The 15967-nt window shown below is 38.2% G+C and overlaps 2 protein-coding genes across 2 annotated transcripts; both read right to left on the bottom strand.

Annotated features, from left to right (window-relative positions):
• Window positions 1–1111: 1111 nt before the first annotated feature.
• LOC110867108 lies at window positions 1112–2749 on the bottom strand. Its single transcript, XM_022116244.1, has 3 exons — window positions 2672–2749; window positions 2143–2569; window positions 1112–1755 (listed from the first exon to the last, which is right to left on the bottom strand). The coding sequence occupies exons 1-3, from the start codon at window positions 2747–2749 to the stop codon at window positions 1112–1114; spliced, it is 1149 nt and encodes a 382-aa protein (XP_021971936.1).
• Window positions 2750–7971: 5222 nt separating this feature from the next.
• LOC110869018 (protein RETICULATA-RELATED 5, chloroplastic) lies at window positions 7972–14268 on the bottom strand. Its single transcript, XM_022118309.2, has 7 exons — window positions 13305–14268; window positions 12365–12494; window positions 10338–10868; window positions 9945–10052; window positions 9327–9875; window positions 8561–8674; window positions 7972–8368 (listed from the first exon to the last, which is right to left on the bottom strand). Exons 1-7 carry the CDS (start codon window positions 14183–14185, stop codon window positions 8210–8212), a joined length of 2472 nt encoding a protein of 823 aa, XP_021974001.1. The 5' UTR covers window positions 14186–14268; the 3' UTR covers window positions 7972–8209.
• Window positions 14269–15967: the final 1699 nt, after the last annotated feature.

The raw sequence follows: 15967 nt of genomic DNA, 5'->3' as shown, positions 1-15967 counted from the left end.
TAGTCTCTAAAACAGAAGAAAACGGGTTTCTTTTTAAGACTCAAATATGATTTAAACGTAAGTACGACTCTGTTAAAATGCGTGTAGTAAATGTATGTATGAAATGAGAGCATACCTTCTCATTAGACGTTATTTTTTTAAGAGAGAGCCCATTAACCTTTTCTTAGCTATGTCAATGACTTTTTACCTAAGAGATCATTTCTCACAATTGGTGAGATCTTGTATTTAACGTGTCGTAGATAAACTCACATCGTATCAAATGGTAATGTGCGTTCGTCATATACCACCGTTTATTTTGTTACAAGGATGTTGGGTAATAGAATCCGTACGCCAAATTTCATGTCTCTAGACGTGCTAGTCCGAAGCACCCTCGTTGGGACCGGTTATCCAAATCTAGTGGTATGGACCTTCACCATCTATGCTAAGTGATCCGGACATGGTGATACAAAGCGGTTATACGTGGCCCGGTATAACTATATTCTTTTCATATAAAAGAGGAAAAGAAATATATAATGATCCAGATAAAACATATATACAAACACTTCGTTAAGGCAACATTAAAACAGATGAACATCCAGGGGCGGACCTAGCTTGTTAATAGGGGTAGCCCCCGCTACTCCTTTATGCTCCGGCGGTAAATTTGACGTTTTTTCGATTTCATTACCTTTTTTTTAAAACGTTGCCTCTATAAGGATTTTTTAGATCCGTCACTTTGAACATTCATAACGCAACACAATGAATGGTGCGGCGATTACGAAGGGTAACAACAACAACAACAACAATTTCTTATGTTGCAATGATTTTTAACTACATAAATTCCCATGACCCTAGGCATAAGGGGAGGAGGGGTGGTCACTAGTGATAGAATTCTATCACTTCCACTATCCAATCAAATATCACTTCCACTATCCAATCAAATCATGTCATGTCATCACCCAATATTCTATCACCGGTGATAGAAATGTAGGGGGGTGGTATCACTAATGAAGGAATTCTATCACTCCCAAATTTTTTTAATTTTCATTTTTAAATTAGAAATTAACAATAAAACACTAAATTATAAATTTCATTAAACTTAAAAAATAAATTACATAGCCAAATAAAAAAACAACTAAACGGGTGGCATCTCCCAACCCCACTTTGCGCAAATCTCGCGCTTTTGTTGAATGACAATTGACTTGAACGGTTCGTCGAGATGGGCGTGGTTTTCACGCAAGATTTTTAAATCATTTTGTCTTTCAATCGTTTTCAAGTGTTCCTTGTACGCCTGCTCGCGTTCAACTTTTAGGGACATCATTGTTTCTTTTCTTTGTTCGGCCTTCTTGAATTGGGTCATTTTCTCCTCTTCGATTCTGAAGATCGACTCCGCCACCGCTTCCTTCCCTTTGCTTGACGATTCGCCACTTTTCTTGCGTCGTGGCCTTGTAGGTGTATCTTCTTCAACGGGGTCGTCAATGGGTTGATCGGGTTCGTCAAGGGGGTCGTCGTTTAAGTTCATTTGGGGCAAGTTATCCGACGCGGAAGTCGTGTAGTTCCCCGAATCGGATGTCTTTGATCTTTTCGAACCTCCTCGTTTTTTTGGAGCCGTAGGACCACGCATGTCAACCAACGCAACGGGGACCCACTTCGGGTGATTTCTCGCAATTTCCCATCCGCCACGTGTGGAAAACCCCTCTTTTTGTACAGTCGGCAATACTCTTCGGTGGCTTATTGCATGATTGTCGCCTCGCTCGCTCCACTTTGTGGGTTTCGGTTCTACATAAAATATAAAAAGGTAATATATTTAAAAAAAAATATGTTTTATAAAAAAAAGTTTTCTGTTTTATAAAAAAAACAGTTTTCTGTTTTATAAAAAAAAAATTCTGTTTTATAAAAAAAATTCTGTTTTATAAAAAAAACAGTTTTCTGTTTTATTATAAAAACTGTTTTCTGTTTTATTAAAAAAAAACAGTTTTCTGTTTTATTAATTTTTTTTCTGTTTTATAAAAAAAATCTGTTTTATAAAAAAAAACAGTTTTCGGTTTTATTAAAAAAACAGTTTTCGTTTTTTTTAAACAGTTTCTTTTTTTAAATAAGAGTTTAAAAAAAATTTAAACTTTATAAAAATACATACCTTTTGAATGAAACAAGCGTTGAACTTACTAATTTTCCCGTTCAAATCCGTCCATTTCGACGTCATTTGGTCCATGTTTCGTTGCTTTGCACCAGGAAGTCGGACAAAATGATTAATGACCCGTCTCCAAAACGTTTCTTTTCTTTGCTCGTTGGCATGTTTCTTGCTCTCCGAGATGTGCAAGTACGCATTCACCAAGGACACCTCCTCCTCGCTCGTCCAATGTTGTCGGACGGTTGGGACGATTTCTTGAACGTCATCATTTTCTTCTTCTTCCTCTTCTTCTTCCTCTTCCTCATCAAGACTTTGTTGTGGTTCACGATACGCGTTTGCCAAAAGATGGATGAGGGTGTTGTCTTCTAGTAGTGGGTCGAGTGTGTGGGGTTGGGTTTGATACGTTTGGGGATGAAATTGGTGAGGTTGAAACGGTAGGACGAAGGATTGGTTTTGATACGTCTGCGATTGAAAGGGTGGATATTGTTGGGTTTGAAAGGGTGGGACTTGGTCGGGTTAGTCTTGCAACCTAAAGCGCGTCGGCTCGCCAAGATTCGCTCGAACCTTGGGTCTTACGGGATTTTTCTTCGTACCCGAACCTCTTTTTTTCGCACCCCCACCTCTCTTGCTTGATCCTTCCATGTTTGTTGTATTATTTTTGAGTTTTTGAGTTGAATTTTTAGAGAGTTTTGGAATTGAATTGGAGAGTTTTTTAATTGAATGGGGGGGAATAATTTGGATTTTATATAAAAACCCACAAATTCAAACGGTGAAAAAATGCCAAACGGTCAAAAATAAACGTTCCATTTTTTGAAATCAACGCGTGATAAAGTCGACGCGTTGAATTATAACGCGTGAAGGGGAGTGGAGGCGGCGGTGTTATAACGCGTGATAGAAAAAATCACGGTAAAATAACGTGCCACCCCGTGTGGCCTAAGTAGTTATTTTTTATAGGAGCAGCCGAGTGAAATATCAGAGTAAGGGGGTGTTTGGTATAGCTTTTATTTTTTGGCTTATGCTTATTTTTTAAAATAGCTTATATGTTATTTTCTATCATTTGATAAGCTCTTTTTTAGTGTTTGGATTAGCTTATAGCTTAGTTTCTATCATTAACTTACACCCTTACACAAATAAACTTCTTCAAATAAGCTAAAAACCATCTCCAAATAAGCTTTTTCAAATTAGCTTATATAAGATAATAAGCATAAGCTTAAAAGCTAAACCAAACACCAAATTAAGCTTATTTTGTAAAAAAAAAAACTAAGCCAAACACCCCCTAAATGTTTATTCTAGGCTATTCTTGTATATGAAATCCTAATTAATGTGATCACATTTGACACGTTATAACCATGGCCATGAGAGCTAGAGGGTGGTAGTTTAAGGGGTGGTATGTTGCCATTTAATGGATGACTGTAGGCCGGTGAAGATTGTTAAAACCATCTTTTAAAAGAATAGCTTAGAAAAATCAACAAGTTCCATGGATAAAACTTTAAACATTTTTTTTTGAACGGTGAGAATCTTTAACAGTTGAGAGAGAGATCTTACATCCTCCCAAACAGAGGGCCCTAACATCACTCTGGTCAGACTATGTTGTCTTAACCGAGCTTACGCTGGCGTCAGAGTTTGGCTAACAACGTTCCCCGGGAAAACATACCACACTGCAGGGGCTTGCGCCGCCACAAGAGGGAATCTCTCTGGCGTAACGTATAGTGGACTAAAACCTAGGTAGGGATGGCAATTGGTCGGGTTTGGGACGGGTTTAGGTAATCCCAAACCCAAACCCGGTTAGATAAGCTTGTCCCAAACCCATCCCAAAACCCGTCGGGTTTCTAGCGGGTAAATACCCATCGGGTATCGGGTAAACCCATTAATATAAAAAGATTACTCGTTGGGTATACTCATCTCAAAACCCATTGGGTATTTATCGGGTAACTATTAACCGGTTACATTTTGTATTGTCATTATAAAAATATATATCAAATAACTACAACGTATACGGAATAGAATACTTATATGTGTAAAAAATGGATGTATCATATATGTACATATTTAATAATATAAAAAAATTATATCGGGTAATTGGGTCGGGTAAACGGGTATATCACTAAATCCCAAACCCGTCCCAAACCCGCGAAAAAAATAAAGACGATTCCCAAACCCGTCCCAAACCCGATTAACCGACTCCAAACCCGTCCCAAATATGTCGGGTTTCGGGTTTACCTAGCGAGTTCGGGTTTGATTGCCATCCCTAAACCTAGGGTGGCTCGAGCTCGAACTCTTGACCTAGGGTCTGGGAGAACTAGCCTGCATTGCCTTTTTATCCACCAAATATTGCACTAGTAGGGATTGGCCTTGAGTCTCCAAGGAAAAACCAAGTCTTTCCAACCATTAGACCACAAGTGATCGATATCTTTGAACATCGTTAAAACCATCTTTTGAAAAGGTATTATTGTGTCTTAGGTTGTAAAAGTTAATTTTGAAATAATAAAAAAGATAACTCGAGTTCTAAACACAAAAGTTTTAGCAAGAACATAGATAACATGTAAGCAGGACTGGTCCAACGTTTTTGGAGGCCTTAAGCGAACTACAAAATCAGGGCCCTTTTGAATGAATTGTTATAAAGAAAAATCGTTTTTGCTTTTTTCCTTCGAAGTCTCAATCGGAAATTCGCAAGCACAATATCAAAATTTAAAGATTCGAAGTATCAATTAGGGATTTAGGGAAAAAAAGTGATGTAATATATCACAATTATAAAGATTACTAAAAAATGGTCGTTAACTAACCTGGATTATCCTTGAAACATCATTAATTTCCCCTCTAATTTATCCCCAATTCGCGACGCCATTGAGTGAAATGAGCACGCATGGCGTTATAGTTAGCGAGAATGACGATGTCAGCCTAAATTAAAAACGAACCACATATTGCTTGGAGTTGGAATTGGGCTTTTTTTATTCTAAAATTGGTTCTTTAGTTGGGTCTTCCAATAAATATAGATTTTGTTTAGATTATTTGGGCGGTTGGGCCTAATACACTAATACACATATTCTATAATAAAAGGTTTTTAGAAAATTGGTGTCCTTAGGTGCTTACCTAACTTTGAAAGCCTATAGATCCAGCCCTGCACATAAGCAGTTTGTTTGTGAACTTGGTTACATAAGATTCCGAAAATTTTCACACTAGATCACTTCCGTTTCAGACCAACTGAACATGTAGTCAAATTGAAGTTGAATCAAATTAAACCATTAGCGTGTGCGTGTGATGTTAATAACTTGATCATAAACGTGTAGCATCTTATTAGCAAACTCAAATCAAAACATATCATCCTATATATTGAGCATTCCAAAAGTTGGCTTTAACCTATTTACAGAGACTAACGCCTGGGCCCCGTTTACGGTATGCGCATATAATGTATATATGTGTGGGTCATCGGGGGACAAAACTGATAGTGCACTAATTTTAACGTTATTTTACTAATTTCGTGAAAATAACCTGAGGACGGTTAATCATGCATCATGTGTTGGCGTTTGAAGGGGTATGGTCCCAAATCTCGCACCAACATGGTCGCGAGTGACCATTACCCTTATCAAATACTCCCACCGGCAAAAACTTATATGCGTCCGTGCAGGCACGCGCGAACCCAGCAGTCGAATCTAATCTGTCAAGTGATGAGAAGACTTACCTTGTGTATGAAAATGGGTGTTGCACATAGCGCTGCGGCTTAGCACCGCATCTTATGAACATTTTCGTCACGACAAGGGATATAGAAAAAGCAGTTACCAAGTATGGCGATGCGGCTCTGCACCGCATCCCATAAACGTCTACGTCAAGCCAAGGGACGCGGAAACAACCGCAGTTACCGCAGTCAGCGATGCGGCTTAGCACCGCATCCTACTGACGACGCAAGTGGGACTGACACTTTGAATCAGGTAGCCAAAACAGCAAGTTAGGGCTGTAAACGAACCGAACGAACACGAACAAGGCTATGTTCGTGTTCATTCGTTAAGGAAATTTGGATGTTCGTGAACTGTTCGCGAACACATGACGAACAGAAGTTTATGTTCGTGTTCGTTCGTTAAGTAATTTGGTTGTTCGCGAACAGTTCATGAACACTAACCATGAACGCAAACGAACACAAACGAACAGAAATGAACATTAATTTTGAAAATTAAAAAAAAAAGGTACCGTTAATCTAAAAACATTGTACACAACAAAAGTAGTAAAATATAACCATTAAACGATTATCAAGAATTCAAGACACAAAAGTAGCAACATATGACAAATCAAGTTTATCTTAAGACATAATAATCCAAAATACATATCCCAAAAAAGTCTTCAATGTCCACCTTCTTCATACAAACTTCAAAATAAATGTCTTAACTCTTGAATATCTAGCTTCCACATGGGTTAATAGTTTTTACTAATTTTTTAATATAATTAGTGTACTGAAGTGTATGAATTAGTCGGGAAAGTAAAAAAAGGTAGGAAAGGTAAACAAAAAGAGAGGGAAATAATACTTATGGGGGAAAGTAAAAAAATTAATAAAACATCAAAAACTTTTAGAAAAATAAACATAAAAAACCGAACACGAACGGACATAAACGAATGAACACGAACGAACATATTACCGAACGTTCACGAACGCATGCGAACGAACGAGACCTTTGTTCGTGTTCGTTCGTTAAGCTTATCGAACAGACATAAACGAACTTCCCGTCGAACGGTTCACGAACTGTTCGCTGAACGTTTGGTTCGTTTACAGCCCTACAGCAAGTGGCACTGCCGACAGTCATCTGTCAGCCCATACGTAAACGACACTGGCGCACAGACTGACACCACAGTGGGACGTTGCATCACCTCCGTGACCGACAAGCCTGACACACCTGCAAGGGGCTGTGCGTTGTCAGTCTAGCTACTCAATTACCCTCCTTCACTCCTCGGTTATAAATACCCATCCCGGACCAGGTTTGAGGTATCGCTTATCCAACTCTTTCATTACTACTACTATCACACACTTTGCTCTCAAGCAAATTACTGATTCTCACGCCGAAGAGTGGTAACAAGGAGCACCACCCACCCCATCCTCCTTGTTACGAGTCACGGTGTGTTTCCCTTGTGCAGGAGACAGATCAGCGGACGATCCAGCCACCAATCCTCGGAAAGAAGGGATTAACCCTACTTGACGAGACCAGTGAATTAACCTCTCTTGGTTAACCACTGTTTCATCAGCGTTGATAGCTGGAAAACAAAAGGGTACATGCACTAATCGGTCTTTGTCCCGATTGTTGAGTGTTATGTGTCTTATGTCCGAGGCTTATGCAAAACTACTATCAAGCCGGGGTTCTCACTAGAAGCAGCCTCTCTGTTCCTACGAGGTAGAGGTAAGGTTGTCTACATCTTACCTTCCTCAGACCATACATTTGCTTTGCTATTGGTGGGATTTACTGAGTATGATGATGATGACGATGACGATGACGACGACGAATACAGAGACTAACGCCTAAGACCAACAAATCATCAAACTTTCACCTAAGCAGCTAGGCTGATATTTTACAAAATTTAAATCAAATTTCTGTCTCAAACTTAACTAAGATTTTCTCATTTAAGACCCTAATTTCAATAAACAGTCGATGATACTATTATTATGGTAATATGACTTTTTGTATAAAGTAGTTTAGGTAGTTTTACTCGTTTAAATCACTTTTGACACTTTAAACTACCTTTGTCTTGGTCGATCAATTTCACAAATTAGAGATACAACATAATCTAAATCAAACTCTATATAAACGATTGGGTGAGATGCAACCTCTAAATAAGAATAAGAAGTAGAGAGATTATGTAGCACAACCTATGATGATTAGCCTCTATATATATTAAAGAATTTTGTATTCAATCAAAATTTGCGCCCTTTACCTGCAGGCTAAAGCCAATATTTATTTAAAGTCTGCTGAAATTTAGCCTCTATCTATCTTCATCTTGTGATGTGTATAATATGCTCAAACTTATATTATAAATACAATAACGAGCATAATAGTATAGTAACAAAAAAATGAAAACGAAGAGCCGTTCCTTACGGGAAACGCCTTCAGCAGCTATGGCTTGACATCATCTCATTGATTGTTGATTTTCGATTTCATCAACATTGGCTTCTTCTGTAGTGTTGCAACCTACTGTAGCAGGATTTGCAGCTTCTATTGTTTGGTTTGAAGGTGGCTCGCTTTTTTGCGCCTGTAGACCCGTAAACCGTGCGAGATCGATCCATTGCTGCAGAAAGATGATATATAGAAATTAAGATATATGAGTGGAAAACAAACTTAGAAAACTCAGCTTCACTATTTCATCCCGTTTCTTATGAACGGGTCGAATTAAAACTGTGTGTGTACCAATCCAAACCAACTGTGGCTCATTGCCGATAAAGATAATTTAACATGGATCACAAATTGAAATGATTATAACCTGAGTTCCCCAGTAAGAATTGATTGTCCGCGACACAAACGATATCATATTTACAAATAATGTTTGATCAGAAAACATATCGGAAAGGCGATGCTCCACCAGTCCAGCAATAATCTGCAGTATTGAGTTGCAGTTAAGTTGATACCAAACTGACGGAAACATAAACAGTACATGTGGCAAGATATGACAGGTTAGGTAATGGGTCAAAATAGGGGTTGGGTTGAAACAGCTCAATTTTCGTTGGGGTCAAAACAGGCTAGGTCGAGTTGAGTTGACCCACAAACACTTTATCTACCCTTTTAAAAAATAGATTAAAATGCCATTTTCGTCCCTGATTTTCGGCCAGTTTTGCAACTTTCATCCGAAGATTTGTTTTTCCGCATCTGGATCCAAATGGTTTGAAATCTTGCCATTTTCATCCGGCTCGTTAACTCCATCCATTTTTCTCCATTAAGTCAAGGGTATTTCCATCTTTTTTTGTTAACTTGAAGGGCAATTCGGTCCTTTTCATGGGTATTCGGTCTTTTTACATAAAGTGAAAAAGATCAAATTGCCCTTTAAGTTAGCAAAAAATGCGAAAATATCCCTGACTTAACGGAGAAAAATGGATGGAGTTAACGAGCCGCAGGAAAATGGAAAGATTTCAAACCTTTTGGATCCAGGTGTGAAAAAACAAACCTTTAGATGAAAGTCGCAAAACTAGCCAACCCTCAGGAACGAAAATGCCATTTTACTCTAAAAAATATATATATAAAATTTGCAGTACCTGATACCGGAGATTAGCTGATGTCCCAAGAAAGCTACTATAAACAACCGCGGTTTTCATAATCGGTGATCTTTTAACTTGTTGCGTATTTACAAGAGTGGGATTAAGAAACTTGCGCGCGGTGTACAACACATTCGACACAGCTACAGCTCCAATACTAGAAATAAATCCAACACCGGCAAGTTTTACACCACCAACAACTACCGAAGCAACTCTATGGCCCACATCCCAGTCCTTCCCGGCAAGTGCTTTTTGAAACGCGTTATCCGGTATGGACCCCAAAAGGCCCGTTAGCGCATCTATGCTATCGGGCCCGTTAGCATCATCGGCAAATGAAAGAAATGATAATGTAGGGGCTGGAAGCCAAACTGTGAAGAAATCGACTACTATTCCTCTAATGGTATCTGTCATGACGTAATCGATTTCTTCGAAGAATTTTCCTTTACGTTTTTGGTATTGTGCTATGAGTGTAGTGGTTATTGATATTGATTCCTCTATAGCTAATCGGTTTAAGAATTTGGGGTCTGCTAGTAGTCTTTCTCGAAAACCCTGTAATTTACGGATAATGAGATAATGTTCTTAAAAGAATGACGGATTTAGTTATACACAAACGATTACCTGAAAATTATGAGTAAGTTCTGATAGAAGAGGGTACTGTTCTAGATCAAAGAAATTCTGCAGTACTTCCGGAGATACGAGACCAAGATCCAGTCCTTTTTGGATATCCTGATAAAGGTACAACACAACGTTGTAATATAACATGTATATGTAACAATTGCGACCCATTTGGGTTATTTTTAGTCTCAAACCGGTCGGTAAAAAGTCAAGGGTTAAAAGTCAGCCAAAGTGTATCTTTGCAATCATATTTAGTGCACTGCTTATCTAATTATTTATCTATCCCAAAGGCAGTTGAAATATCAAAAGATTTTAGTAGGTTTAATACGATGAACAAAAGCAAAAAAAAAAATAATAATAATAATCTAACTTGTAACTGAAAATGGGTTCACTAACCTGTGGCAAAGCATCTCGCTTTCTGCCAGCTGCATTCATAACTCGAGCAATTTCCGCACGATCAAAGCAATTCCTGGTGCATGGTCTGGCAGCAGAATACCATAAAAAATCAGCAACAGGAACTTCACCCTCGCGTCTTATATACTGCCGTTCAGGGTCAAGCAATATAACAGTTTGATTCTTCTTTTGCATCTTCTTTGCAATTCTTGCAGGTACCCCGGTCCCTCTTGACCCGTAAGCAACATGGCTTGCACCCGTCACCACCACCAGCAGTCCGGTGGGTTCACCGTTTGTAACAGCCTGTAAAATTATCTGAGACATGGTGTACTCCTCGATAACTCTGGTTTGTGCAGATAGATAAGAGCTTGGACCAAATGGAATAGATTGGTTTGGGAAGTTGTATTCTTTTAAAGGTCTACGTGAGATTGATGTAAAGCCGGATATAAATCCTGAACCAGCTGGAGGAGCATAAGCTTTACGTTCGGCCTTTGATAGTCCACGAATACCATCGGCTTGAACCGTCCTGATGACCTAGAGGGATATCATGACAATTAATAATTTGTGTTTTACATATGGTCTATGCAGTTACTTCGGTGATATATCGGTCGGTTATCGGTCCCCATGTAAGATATTGGTGTCAAATATTGGTCAGAATACCGGTACCAATATTATCGGCGATGTTGACCGATATTTGACCGTTATATCATCGATTTTCCTAATATCAGTACATTTCTTCTTAGTTCTACCATTCGTCTTTCTTCTTATTGCTGCTATTAGTGTTTTAAATCTTAACTGTTAATTGTTATTGTTAGATGTTAGTGTTTTAACTCTTAATCAGTTCCTTGGTTAATATCGGTGATATATCGGTTATATCGGTCATATCGGACCCTTAGTAAAATATCGGTGTCAAATATCGGTCAAAATATCGGTACCGATATTATCGGCGATATCGACCGATATAACCGATATATCACTGATATACCACTGAACTATTGGTGTTAAATTGCTATATATATAAATCTTCCTATACTAATAAATGAAAATCCTTTTGTACACGTGTCACTCTCTGGTGACTCCTCCCTTTTAATAATAGTATTACATATTAATTTTCATACACAAAATATATTATAATATTAATTAATATAGTTAGAGATAAACGTATAAATTCAAATTTAATTAATAATTATCTATAACAAATATAAATCTATCAAATAATATAATAAGTATAATATTATTTAATATAGTTAGAGATCAAACGTATAATTTCAAATTTAATTAATAGTAAATTACTTTTTGAGTCCCTATGTTTTAGTGGTTTTAACCACTTGAATCCAAAATCAAAAAACTTAACGCCCTGAATCTGTAACCGTTCATTCACACCCTCTGTAAAAAACTCAAAAAACCTTTGGTAAGGTTGAGTTCTCTAAGTTCTCACAATTCGTAGAAGTTTTCATTTTACCCTAACCATATATATTTGTTAAGATAAAATATATTATTTGGATATAAACAATAATTACTAATAAAGTTTCAAATCACATGTACAAGTAACGAAAATATAACTGTTCTTTTGTTTTACTAATTTATCTAAATAAGTCATTTCATTAATAAGGATTATATACAAGTTTACAATTTACATTTTTCATCATTCAACCCGTGTAATACACGGGGTTGTAAGCTAGTTCTACATTATATTAAAATTACCGATATCTCACCGAGATAACCTATATTTCAAATATCGGTCCTTGAACGATATTTTACCGCATTAACTGCATAGTCCTAGACCAATATCCGATTTTTTGCCACATTAACTGCATAGATGCTTTAAAAATACACAATGGAAAACTTTCCACCCATTCAAACCATTTGACCCGTTTCCTTTAGTTTTAAGTTTTAACCATTGGCCCACTATGCCACTAGAGATAATATATATTACCTGAATCGACCTATTCAGAAGCAAATAGAACAAAATTGCCATCTCTATCCTATATGTATATTGGTTCTTGCTACGAAAAGGGCTAAAAGAGTACCTTAAGTGGTGTACCGCATGCAACAAGCCGGACTCCATTATCACGACAGTAGTTTAGAAGAGGCTCATATTCCTGCCATCTCTGAGCTGGCCAATACGAGACAAATGGCTTCAAGGTCTCTCCATCAATTCTGCCATCCATGATTGGTTTCAATGATGAACATTAGTCGAAAAGAACAGATTAACAGGATATATATAACAATATATGGCGTGTGCCAGGGCTGCAAATGAACCAAACGTTCAGCGAACAGTTCGTGAACCGTTCGGCGGGAAGTTCGTTTGTGTTCGTCCGTTTACTAAACAAAACAAACACGAACAAGAAATTTCGTTCGTTTAGTAAAATGAACGAACATGAACAGAGTACGCATTCGTTCATTTATGTTTGTGAACGTTCAGCAACATGTTCATTTGTGTTTCATATTTCATTAATGTTTTTAGTTTTTATATTTTATTTAAATACTTCGAAATTCCGACGAATAAAATATTTAATAAGTGTCGGTGTATTATATATTATGTTCATGAACGCTTGTTTGTGTTCGTTTCTTTCCATTTGTGTTCATGAACATTAGTTTGTTCTCATTTGTGTTCATCAACATTCGTTTTTGTTCGTTGCCTAAAATGAACAAACAAACACAAGCGAACACGAACAAGTTCATTTCCTTAACAAACGAACACAAACATAAAATCTCGTTTGGTAATTGTTCATGAACAGTTCGTGAACACATATATTTCTTAACAAACGAACACATTCGTTTGCAGCCCTAGTGTGTGCTCTTTGCAGCTCATCAGATTTTAAAATGTTAAAAGACTCTATTTCCTGTCAAACAGTCTGTACTTAAGGTGGATGCTTAGATTTGCTCTTATCATATTTTCATAACACCTAATTAATCAATATACTGCAATAACACTAATAACTAAGAACAAACAACAAAGAATCAAACCTTTTATCAATAAACTGATTCAACTGTTCTTGTAAATCAGCCGGAAACGCCTCCAAAGCCAACGTAATCCTTCGATTTGCCTCTGCGCACCTCTTCGCCAAACTCCTCACAATCTCAACCTCCAATTCCTTATCATCTCGAGTCGGAACCTGTTCCGCTTCACCTAAATACACTATCCTCCCATTCATAAGCTTCTCCCACACCTTTCCTTTATCCTTCCCCACCGCCATAGGCTCTCCGATCACCGTCGCATCATAAATCCTCGATGTTATCACCTCCTCCTTCTTCACCTCCACCTTCTCCGCCGTCACCGCCTCCGCTTTCACCTCCTTCACCGGCGCAATCGCGGTATTCGTCTCCGTCACCGTCTCCGCCTTCTCCTCCGCCCTAGCTACCGCCGATCGGAGCACACTAGCTCCGATCGCAACCAACGGCATCACCAGCACATCTCGTCTTCTCCGCCGAGCATAACCTGCGTCATCACACTCTTCCTCCTCCGGTATCCTCCGGTTAACTCCGCTGATGCTGACGTGGCGACGTGCGCTGCTACTCTCTTCCTCCGGTATCCTCCGTTGAACGGCACTGATGCTGACGTGGCAACGTCCGTTGCTACACTCCTCCGAATTCCTCCGGTTAACGGCGCCGATGCTGACGTGGCAGCGGCGACGGAGACACTCCTCATCCGGATTCCTCCGGTGAACGGTGCTGATGCTGACGTGGCGGTGACGTTTGCTGGACGGAACCACACGGAACGTGTGATGAGAAGTTTCCGGTGAAGAAAGCGCGTGGATGACACGTACAGGAGGGAGTGTGTGGTGGTGAGTGTCGACGTGTGCATTGTTGTTGAGAGAGTGAAACCGTCGGAGAGTATGGGCCTCCATTTCCGGCCCGGTGGGAATACTGTGAAGATTAGCGGTTCAGAAGAAAATAAAAAATTAAAAAATGGAAATAAATAGTTAATGTGAAGCAAAGTGGAAGTGGACTGGTCCATACGTTTTTTTATTTAATTTTTGTTATTTGTGAATTGGGATTTTCTGATGTGGAATATATGAGTGGTGTGGTTACACGTCAAAATTATGTGGCGTTTGTAGCTCAACGTAACGCTTATTCGCTCAGATATATATATCTGGTATCGAGTTCTTTTCGTTAATATCATGCAATAATTACAACATATTTTAATATTTTAAAAAATCTACATATTTTATTATTTTGTTATAAAAAATCTATCAGTATGATTTTTGTAGTAACAAGCTAGTTAATGTCCCGCTTGCGTTGCGGGGCGATAGCCGTATAATGAGCGAGTGTTAGTAGACCACCCGTAGTGGGGCATTATTTGCAAAAAAACGCCCCCCCCCCCCATTACATAGGGCGTTTTTGGGCAGTTTTTTTTGAAAAAAAAATTTGGTTTAGCGTTATATATAAAACGCCTAAAATGGTTTGTGGAATGGTTGACTGGGTTTGACCCATCAATGAGAAACTAGTTTGTTTTTTTTTTGTTTAATGATTGGAACGGGCATTATTTGGGCATTATTCTCACTACGCCACTTTTGCAATAACGCCCCATGCTGACTGGACTGCCACGTGTCGAATAATGCCCCATGGTGGGGGCATTATTTGGCTAAACCACTACACATGGTCTCAGCTTATTGATACAAAAAACAATTAAATCGAGTCAACCAATTAAAACAAAACACTTTTATAGTTTTGATAAAAAAAACTAAAACAATGGCAATATTGTAATTTTTAACTGAGGGAAAGTTGTAATTTTTGACTGGGGTAAAATCGTAATTTGCCAAAAGCTAAAGTAATGGCAGTACTGTAAATTTGAACCAGGGGCAAAATTGTAAATTTTCATAGGGGCAAATTCGTAATTTTGAACTTGGGGTAACAACGTAATATAAATTTGAACTAAGGGCACAATCGTAATTTTAAGCTGGAGGCAAAAGCACAAATTTATTTTGAACCGAGGGCAAAATCGTAATTTTGAGTTGGGGGCAAAAACCATAATTTTATTTTGAACTGGGGAAAAAACGTAATTTTAAATTGAGGGCGAAATCACAATTTTTTAAACGGGGAAACATCACATTTTTGAACAAATGACAAAATCGTAATTTTTAGCTGGGGGCAAAAACAAAATTGTATTTTGAACTGGGGGCGTAAAGGTAATTCTGAGCTGAGGGCAAAACCACGATTTTATTTTGAATGGAGGGGACAAATCGTAATTTTGAGATGGGGACAAAAGCGTAATTTTATTTTGAACTGGGGCAAAACCGTAATTTTAAAGAGGGACAAGAACGTGATTTTAGAATGGATATAAAATAATAAACTGGTTGGTCAAATGGGAGAGTGCCAGGCAAAGTCGTAATTTTGAATTGAGGGTAAGATCGTAATTTTGAGATGGGGACAAAAAGCGTAATTTTATTTTGAGCTGGGGGCAAAAACGTAATTTTAAAATGAATATAAAATAGTAAACTTGTTGGTCCAATGGGGGAGTGTCAGGCAGCTTCCTGTCACTATTCCCCCCAATTGGTAAATGTATATGTAGGATAATGGGATTAACCTCGTGCTGTGGCGAGAATTTGGTAAGTACCGATCGCTTCATTATGGTATTCACTATAGAAAAGAAAAAGATAAAAAATAAAGTCATGATATGCTCGATACGT

The sequence above is a fragment of the Helianthus annuus genome, chromosome 7, assembly GCF_002127325.2.
Source record: "Helianthus annuus cultivar XRQ/B chromosome 7, HanXRQr2.0-SUNRISE, whole genome shotgun sequence".
Taxonomy (NCBI): Eukaryota; Viridiplantae; Streptophyta; class Magnoliopsida; order Asterales; family Asteraceae; genus Helianthus; species Helianthus annuus.
This window is presented reverse-complemented; position numbering and strand designations above follow the sequence as displayed.

Excerpts from the sequence above, each read along its gene's own strand:
- LOC110869018 (XM_022118309.2), bottom strand. The coding sequence starts at position 14,185 with ATGGAGGCCCATACTCTCCGACGGTTTCACTCTCTCAACAACAATGCA. Across the intron at positions 12,495-13,304 it reads AATCAGTTTATTGATAAAAG|AATTGATGGAGAGACCTTGA; the intron begins GTTTGATTCTTT and ends CATGGATGGCAG. Across the intron at positions 9,876-9,944 it reads AACTTACTCATAATTTTCAG|GGTTTTCGAGAAAGACTACT; the intron begins GTAATCGTTTGT and ends CGTAAATTACAG.
- LOC110867108 (XM_022116244.1), bottom strand. The coding sequence starts at position 2,749 with ATGGAAGGATCAAGCAAGAGAGGTGGGGGTGCGAAAAAAAGAGGTTCG. Across the intron at positions 2,570-2,671 it reads AAAATCCCGTAAGACCCAAG|ACGTATCAAAACCAATCCTT; the intron begins GTTCGAGCGAAT and ends TTTCAATCGCAG. Across the intron at positions 1,756-2,142 it reads GGATTTGAACGGGAAAATTA|AACCGAAACCCACAAAGTGG; the intron begins GTAAGTTCAACG and ends TATTTTATGTAG.